At 46.7% G+C, this 8779-nt stretch overlaps 1 protein-coding gene across 2 annotated transcripts; it reads left to right on the top strand.

Annotated features, from left to right (window-relative positions):
• The first annotated feature begins 1029 nt into the window (after positions 1–1029).
• Positions 1030–8197, top strand: gtf3c4 (general transcription factor IIIC, polypeptide 4). 2 transcript variants are annotated; one of them, XM_076079749.1, is made up of 5 exons: positions 1030–1376; positions 3104–4831; positions 6283–6413; positions 6808–6896; positions 7936–8197. In XM_076079749.1, the coding sequence occupies exons 1-5, from the start codon at positions 1062–1064 to the stop codon at positions 7998–8000; spliced, it is 2328 nt and encodes a 775-aa protein (XP_075935864.1). In that variant the 5' UTR covers positions 1030–1061; the 3' UTR covers positions 8001–8197. The 2 variants fall into 2 exon arrangements, with proteins under 2 accessions (XP_075935864.1, XP_075935865.1); XM_076079750.1 differs by lacking the exon at positions 1030–1376 and adding an exon at positions 2845–2994.
• Positions 8198–8779: the final 582 nt, after the last annotated feature.

Here is an 8779-nt window from a genome sequence, read left to right as displayed (position 1 = left end):
AAACAGATACCTACTGTTTATATATTCATTCAGCTTAATTCAGTTAAACTTAATTGTTTTTTTTATCACATCTTAGTTGTAACTTGCTGACAGTCTGTCAGCATGCATTTGATCCAGTGCTATAGTTTCTATAGCTACGGAGGGTTAAAGGGCAAAACACAATCCCCTTGCATGATATAAATGATACACCTCTTTCATATGTTCACATTATCACACCTACAACTCTCTCTTTATGTTTGAAACAGAAGTCGTCCAACACACGTTCCTCTGCTTCTCACATGGAAATGAGCTGAACTTCTGCTCTCAGCATGTTTCTTGTTTGTTGCTCAATATAAAGGCAGAGCCTATTAATGTCTGTTATCTGGATATAGACCCATGCATCAGCTTAACAGGAAGGCATTTAAACCAGTTGAAAAAAGATGAGGGGTACAGAAAACAGTTGATCACTGTAATATGTTCACTGATGATCACCCGGGTTTTTTTCAAGTGATGGGAATTCATTATGATTTTAATTTAATAAGGTATGTAAAACCACAATATGGAATAAATCCGTGGTTGCCCTGTTGGCTTGTGAATCCCTAAAATTAAGGAATGTCCCTTCATCACAGGTTACGGCGTGAGAGTGTAGACCTGCTGTGAGCAGATTAACCAAAGATGTTCTCATATTATTTAATCTGAAGAAGATTCAAAGGTCAGAGTAGGTGAACGTATCCAATAATTAAGTGAATATACTGTATATCCCTTTAATCCTTAAAGCAGCTTTATCTTGGGATGGGTTAGAAACTGGAATTATTATTATACCAATACAATATTAGATAAGTAAGAGATGAGGACAATCTTATAGGATTTGTCAAGTCTTCAACTTTGTTATTGGTTAGTGTCTTTGCAGCGGTTCTGTGTCACTATGTGACTGAAACATCTGTCAGTTTCATGAAGTAGTCAACTGTATTGCTGTTGACGCACACAGTGAACACAGTGAACTATTTAACTCCGCGGAGGAAGTCCCTCCTTCATCTCCTCCCGCGCTCGCCGACGTCACTTCCACCGCAACGGGGGAAAACATGGCGGCTGCCAGTCCGTCAGCTTCGGCACCAGCACAGCCCAGAGATGTAGTCGTTAAGACCGAGCCAGAGGCCGATGATGATCTGCACATTTGCCCGGAGGAGGTGCCGGTTAAGCGGGACCCCGTCGTCCCGCTCATGGCCCCGGTCAGCGGGCTGCAGCCGCTCGCCTGGTCGCAGGACCACCGCCTGGCTGTGTGCACCACCAGCTCCGTGTCGCTGATGGAGCTGGTGTGCGACGTCCACAGCAGCAAGCAGGAGCTGACGCTGCACCGGACCTCGATCCCCGTCCCGACCGAGGCGATGAAACTGCGGGTAAATATCCACCAACGTCCACCTGGTTCCTCCTTCGTAAAAGAAACGGGATGGAGCCAGGTAGCTCTGTGGCGTTAGCTTAGCAAGTGCGACTCTCGGGAGAACTTTAGCAAGTCAACATTGAGACTGAGGGCTCGACCTGGAGCTGGTTGTGCTATCGAAGCTCTGTGTCGCCACGTGGTCGACTACCGCGTTCAGTAAGTCTCTGATAGTTATAAAATGTAGTGTCAGGAAACAACAACAACAACAACCGTAGACTGCTGAGCTTGTTAGCATGGCGCTCCTTTACTCTCGGGCAGGGAGTGACTCGGTCAAAGGGGAGCGCCACCAATTCTTTAAATGCCACACTGTATCCTCCACTCATCTAAATGAACTGTCCTCAGCCTCTCTAGCAATCCTTAAACAACCCGCAGCTGTCTGTCAGGAAGTAAGTCAATGATTACAAGTAATCCTCCGGTATCTGCAGTAACCATTCATTGTGTTAAACTTAGTCAGATGATACAATGAATGCCTCCACCAGTTTGGATATTCACATGATGACAAATGAAAAACTATTAGTGAAATCAGTCTGTTTTTGTCTGGAGATGAAATGAAAACCATACAGAGGTGTTTTCAGACAAAAACAATAATATGCATACTCTTCTTGTATGTGCACTGGAGCGTCCACATGACTTTAATCTTCAGGCATTATGGATACGTGAAGCTCAGTCCCGGGACGCACAAACATTTTCAAATGGTTGGCACTTCCTCAGGCTAAAATATTTATCTGAAGATTCAATTTTTCATAGTATTTGCACCAAATGTTCAGTGGTGAGAAACGTAAAAACTGGAGTAAAGCGCTGTCCTCTCTACGTGCACTTCTGTTTCCGTTGTCAGCTGTAATGTCCGTCACGTTTGACTGCATGCAGATGTGTTCTGTGTGGATTGCCAACTGTTTCAGCCAGAGAGGGACGATCGACTTCGTTTTTAACAAAGTTTTTGAACAACATGCTTGTATTTTGCAACAAAAGTGCCCATAAATGTAAGGTAATACCACTGCTAATAAGTAACACGCGTGTCTAAAGACTAGGTGATTACAAAATGACATCTGTGAGTCTATTGGAGCAGTGTTGCCACTATTTGTCTCCTTGTTAAGCAACCTGTGTAAACACGCCTCAGAAACGCAGCCAAGCTGCTATTCTCTTGTGTGCTATTAGTTTGGCGGCAGCAGAATTTTTTTCTTTTTGTATATTCGTTATTTACTAAACTGAACTGAAAAGACGATTAAAGCGACGGAACACAAATGTTGATGGAGCAGAAAAAACAGTCTTGCTGTGGTGAATGTGTCTCGGCGCAGCTGCTCTGGCGTGTAAACATGATTGTTTATAGGTTCGTCTCCACTCCAAAAATCCACTTGGCAGATAAAACGCTGGATGGAGCTGAATTTTATAATCCGCTCGGCACAGTGGCAGACAGGCAGAGTTGCTTTCCTGCTGTCATTTATAGATATGATTAAGTGCTTGTAAATAGGGGGGGCCACTGAGCAGGGAGCGGCAGATGATGGAGCCCAAAGAGGCCCCGCTCGGTCTGATGATGCTGAACAAGTTACATGTGGATGTTCCATTGAATGCACTTAAGGGTACTAAAGTGTGCGGACCTTTTACAATACAACTGCAAATGTTGATTCATATGTACCCGACCTTTAACCTTCCATATTGCTTTCATTTGTGATTTTTACCTTTTTGAAGGTGGGACCCGCGGCGGAGCTAGCTCAAGCAGTGGAGAAGTTCTCGGCGCACCAGGACCCCACAGTACGACAAGTTTTTCTGGCCGACAAAGTGATGAACCCGTCGATAGGAGCGCACAAGGGAATAAAATATGCCAGTTGGTCTCCGTTAGGTTGTGACTCGAGCGGGCGCTGTCTGCTCGCTTGCCTAACACTCGACCACAGACTCACCATCCACAACAGCCACAAGCGTCTGGAGTGGAACACGCTCGTCGACCTCACCAAAACGTACAGCGACCGGCTAAAGGAGCGAGGCTACTCCAAAAAGGACAACAAGCCCCCGCAGGCAAACCTGCTGGACTTCGACGAGCTGCAGCGGCGCTTCCGCATGCAGACTCCTCTGAGGATGGAGTGGTCGAGCGTTTACACGACCAAACAGGTCCAGCCGAACAACACGTGCAAAGACATGGAGATGGTCCTCCTCGCCGTCTTAATGGAAAACGGTGACCTCGTTCTGTGGAAGTTTGTGTTGCCCTTTTTGGACGATGCCGAGGTCGTGTTTTATGACATCGTCGAGTCGGACGTGACGAGACCGAGTGACCTGGCGTGGTGGGAGTACGAAAGCGCAGACCGGCGGATGAGCGGCCTGATCGTCGGCAGCGAGGTGGGGCCCGTCAAGATCGTGCCGGTCAGCCTGTCGGGGGTGAAGGGCTACTTCACCCTCCGCCACCCGGTCATCCTCTGGAAGGAGTGTGATGAGATCGCCGTGGAAAACCTCAAATGTGTCCCGATGATCCACCCGATCCAGAAATCCAGCTGCAGCCTCATCGTGGCCTCGCGCGGCTGCTACGTCTTCTGGTGCCTGCTCATGATTTCGCCGGCCGGACTAAATGTGCACAACTCTCACGTGGCCGGGCTGCACTCGCTCCCGGTGGTCTCGCTGGCGATCAGTCAGCACGGCGTCGCGGTGTACACGTGTTCCGTGGACGGGTGGATAAAAAAGCTGACGCCAACGTTCACGGAGAACACGTTGATTTTCAAACAAGAGGACTTGCTGCGGCCCGAAAACCTCTCTGAGAGGAGGATACACGGGATAGCGGTGAGCCGCAACGGAGCGTACATCGCGCTTGCCAGCACGCAAGGTATGGTGGACGGCTATCATCCAGTCAACAGGACCTACCAGGTTCACTTTGTGACCCTGAAAACATCGGAGGCGGCCGCGACGCTGCTGCTCAAGTCCTCCACGCAGAACTTGTACAAATCGGTCGACCTGCTCGATCTCGTGAGGTGGCAGATTTTGAAAAGCAAGTGCATCCCCGCGTCGCTGCTGGACGAGCTCGACCGAAAGATCCAGGAGGTCGACTCGCCCTACTTGTGGCGCTTCAAGCTCTTCCTGGTGCGGATACTTTACCAGTCCCTGCAGACGCCCCCCACCGATCACCGCTGGAAACCGACGCACGAGGAGAACAAGGTGTTTATAAGGGACGAGGAGGAGGAAGAGGAGGACGGGAAGGACAAAGACGACGCTGCGCAGGGGGAAGGAGAGCCCGGTGGAGTGAAACGGGAGGAGGAGCAGATGGAGGAGGTGCAGGCTTGGATCAATGCTGTGGAGACCCACATGATGAGGGAGAACATGAAGAAGGTGCTGGGGGTGGTGTACCTCAACACCTGGATTGCTCAGAACACCAGCATTCCTACCTGTGGCCTGGTGGAGTACCTCTCCAGAGACACTAACGACAGAGCGTCAGAGGTAAAACTCACCTCACCTTCTTACCACCAAATTATTTTTCCAGATCAAAGTTACTTTAGGTCAGGTATAGGCTGACGATCCCAAATCGTATACAATTCAACATATTGCAGCAGCAGAGTGTAAATGGCCAAAAGTATGTGGACGGCTGGAATATTACAACCGTATGTGATTCTACATCTGCTGTAGCATTAACATTTCCCAAAAAGGTCCCATGAAAGTGTCTCATTAGTTCCTTAATGTGCTGCACTTCCTGTTGAAGCCGGTTGGTGGGGGTCGATTGTGTAACCCTTTGACTGTTTGTTTGTAAGAAGTGGACGTCGTCACTGTGACCCGTTGGTTTGTGGACTGCTGTTTGAAGCCTTGTGCATTTTGGCCATCGTCTTTTTGGTTTTTGTCCATCGCCATTTTGGCTTTTTGAAACCAGAAGTGACAGGAAAGTTATAGCTAAGTACAACTGAACGCTGAATAATTTATAGGCGAGCCAAACGTGTAACAATTATTTTTCATGAAGTGAAAACACACTGAAAGGGTTAAACTCCTAGACCGGACAACGCCATGGTATTGACCTGTCAATCACAAGGTAGCCCCGCCCTAAAGCGTACCCTACCTTAAGGGGCTAATTTAGTCTGAATGGATCATCATTTACTAAATGAACATCATGCTGTATTGAAGAAGACCTGAAAGTAGAGATTGAGACATAAACTCATGTTTACAATGTTTACTGAGGTAATAAATCAAGTGAGAAGTAGAGTCATTTTCTCATAGACTTCTATACAACCAGAGGAGTCGCCCCCTGGTGGCCACTAGAAAGAATGCAAGTTTAAGGCCTTTACTCATTGGCTTCACTTTTCAGACCCGTAGGTCGCTGCCTTGTGTCACCCAATGGGCTGTTAGTTATGGGGGAGAAGGGCGGTTTGTTTTGATTGACTGAGCAGAAAGGTGGGATTATTGAAAACACTTCTGATTGTTTTGTCGGTTGGACTTTATAGATGCACCCAGTGGTGCAGCATGACACCCCCACGGTTTTTCAGGAAGACCAAGTGTCCATTTCATGGGATCTTAGATTGGAACTGTGGGTTCAAGCCGAAACAATGAAAAACCAGAGTGTCCACATAATGTAGCCTTAAACCGTGTGCTGCAGCAATTACTAATATCCCATTATTCACACACTGACTGCTGTTCGGCAAAAGTTACATAGGTTTGCTTTAATGGTTTTAATTGTTTTTCTGTTTATTTTTAACAAAATGACAACGTAACTACAGAAATATTCAAAATGGTTCTTGCATATATAAAAACACTGAACCTTTTTTTTTTTTTTTTTCTTTAGGAAGCTATTGCTTAAAAGTATTAAGCCCTTATGAGAAAAGCACTGAACTCACATTTAGGCTGTCTTCTCTGCTACCATTGCCTTCATTGACACTAGCTGTGTGTGTGTGTGTCATCCCTCTCAGGTCCTGATTGGCCACATCAAGAACAAGATGAACAAGCAGACGTTCTCGGAGCGCTGCAGCCTGTGTCAGGCCGTGCTGCCCTTCTCGGACCACAAACAAGCCGTCTGTAAAAACGGTCACATGTGGCTCAGGTAGATGGAGAGCGCTCTCTTCCACAAGTTCAAATCCAATCCACTAAAGATGTTTTTTATTAGCTTTAGCCTCGACGTGCCTGGCGGGACATGAATTTAATCTTAATGCCAAATGCCTTCTTTGGCGGTTTATTTATCTTCACAGAGCAGTAATCAAGCCTCCCACCTTTTGATATTTACCCACGCGCCACTCTCCTCGTCTCATAAATATCATCTGTCAAACACGTCTCCTGGCTTCTCGCTAGCTGGAACGTGGCGCCTCTGGTGGGCACTGAGAGGGGGATCTGTGCCCGTTAGTTGTACCTCAGTGCAGTTCCTGCTCTACTTTTGTGTGTGTGTGTGTCTCTGTCCCTGCCAGCCAGCTCTCTAATGCCGTCCTCTCGCTCTCCTCCAGGTGTGTGTTGTCATACCAGGCCTGCCAGACGCTGACGTTCAGACGTTGCCTCCTGCTGGATACCATCGCCAGACTGCCAGAGCCTGAGGGTAAGCGCCACTTTCCATCTCCCTCCGCCTCCGTTTCACAGTCGCACTCTCGATCAGCCGTCGCCTCCTGTCACCTTCAACGTCGGCCTTCATCCCGCTCCGCCGCTCACAGTCGTCGCTTGACATTTCGGATTTGGAGTCGGTCGAAAACTTCATCCTGAACGAACATGAGTGATTGTAGAAATTAGCTGTGTTTTTGTTTTAGGGAAAGTGTTTGAATTGGATTATTGTGTCTTTTCTTTGTGGCTGATTTATGATCAACTGGAGAGTAAAATCATTGGTCAGGAAGCGCAGTTTTATTTTGGGATTTGTTTCGTCTTGTGCAACCTGTACTGAACAATGCAGGACAAAAGCTAAAATGGACTACAATGTTTTACAAATGTACTCTTGTCCCAAATGTAAACTTTACAAATTCATGAGAAGTTTCATTGCATTTGACAACAGCGAACATGTGAAATCCACCTGAAACAAGTACGCAGCACTCATTTAGTTACGCCATTTGGGCAGATGCACAAAGGAAAGATCCTCGTGTATCACTCAGGTTTGTAATTGACCCTTCAATCATAGCGTAGCGTCAGCTCACAGGTCATCTTTTGAACCTGTTTTCCACACTGATCAATGCACTACACCAAATGCCAAAAAACCAGCTCGAGTGGCTTTTTAATGTGGTTCCTGCAGAGGTTGGAGTGGGGAGAGACAAACACTGAGGACTGGCTGCTACATGCATCCCAGGTGTTTGTGGGTCTTGGAGCACCTGAGGCTGCTCGGGTCATTGCAGCCTATCTGAGCTGCAGACTGACAGGTCGGTGCAGTTGTGGCACCTGTCAGTATAAACATCGTCCCACCTCCTCTCTCTAACGATTCCTGCCTTCTTTTAGATTTGGTTTTTAAACCACCTGTGGTAATCATTGTCGGCTCTTACTGTAATAAACCTGTTTTTTGGCCAACGGACACTGCTGGCTTCGTCTAACAGTAAGAGTAATGGTCGTTGCGTACATGTTTCGTCAGGTCATTCAGAACTTGTTTTGCCTCCCCACAGACCCGGAGTGGATAAAGAAGATCCTGCAGGCGCCCTGCACGCTCTGCGACTCTCCGATGATCTAGAGCCGACCGGTGGGAGGAACCTCAGGGCTTCCCTGCGACCTCCAGAGCTTCCCGCTCTGACGCAGGGTCCACTTTTGTCAGACGTCACTGTTAAGACTTTTTATTTTTTATTTTATTTTTATTCATGTATTTTGTTCATGTTTTATTTCTTTATATTGGTATCTTTTTAAAAGTTCAAATAAAAGGCTTTGATTATACGTTCTAGCTGGTATTTCCTCTCAAGAGGAAGTGTTTCCCCCCCGCCGTGGCTTTAAATTCATATTTTACTGAGGTAAAACATTTTGGACTCAAACTTCACAGATTTCTTTATTTCCTCCCTTCTCAAACAAATTCCCAGCCAGACGCAGTGTTTGCACAAGGGTGCAAAGAAACAAAATTTAAAATGTACTCATATGTGGAGGTTTCTATTATTCAGTAGGACTTCAGGGCACCATAAATAAGCTCCCTCATTTTCCTTATGTTGACTATATTTCCAAACCTTTTGGTGTAGTTTTTATTGCAAGTAAGTGGAACTTACTCTGCTAGTCCTATTTTAGTGAATTGTTCTTTTTCTTTCTCCCTTCTCTTTTCTCCCTTCAACAAATAACACACTCTGAATAATACATACTCTGGAAAAAGCTCAACATACCTACTTTAATTGGCACTGTAAAACAATTTCCAAGCTGTGGGTGGAGGTGGGTGGTGGTGGCGGCGCTCAGTCATTCCCTCAGATGAGGACTTCCGCTAATGTAAACGCAGAAGAGATGGAGCGGCGAGGTGGATGAGATGAGCAAGAGGCA

Source organism: Anarhichas minor, unplaced genomic scaffold (assembly GCF_050575085.1).
Source record: "Anarhichas minor isolate MPS153535 unplaced genomic scaffold, ASM5057508v1 ptg000073l, whole genome shotgun sequence".
Classification (NCBI taxonomy): Eukaryota; Metazoa; Chordata; class Actinopteri; order Perciformes; family Anarhichadidae; genus Anarhichas; species Anarhichas minor.
Note: the sequence above shows the minus strand (reverse complement) of the source record. Positions and strands in the feature narration are given on the sequence as shown.

Coding starts and splice junctions, on each gene's coding strand:
- gtf3c4 (XM_076079749.1), top strand. CDS start 1,062: ATGGCGGCTGCCAGTCCGTCAGCTTCGGCACCAGCACAGCCCAGAGAT. Junction 1,377..3,103: donor CCGAGGCGATGAAACTGCGG/GTAAATATCCAC, acceptor ACCTTTTTGAAG/GTGGGACCCGCGGCGGAGCT. Junction 6,414..6,807: donor AACGGTCACATGTGGCTCAG/GTAGATGGAGAG, acceptor GCTCTCCTCCAG/GTGTGTGTTGTCATACCAGG.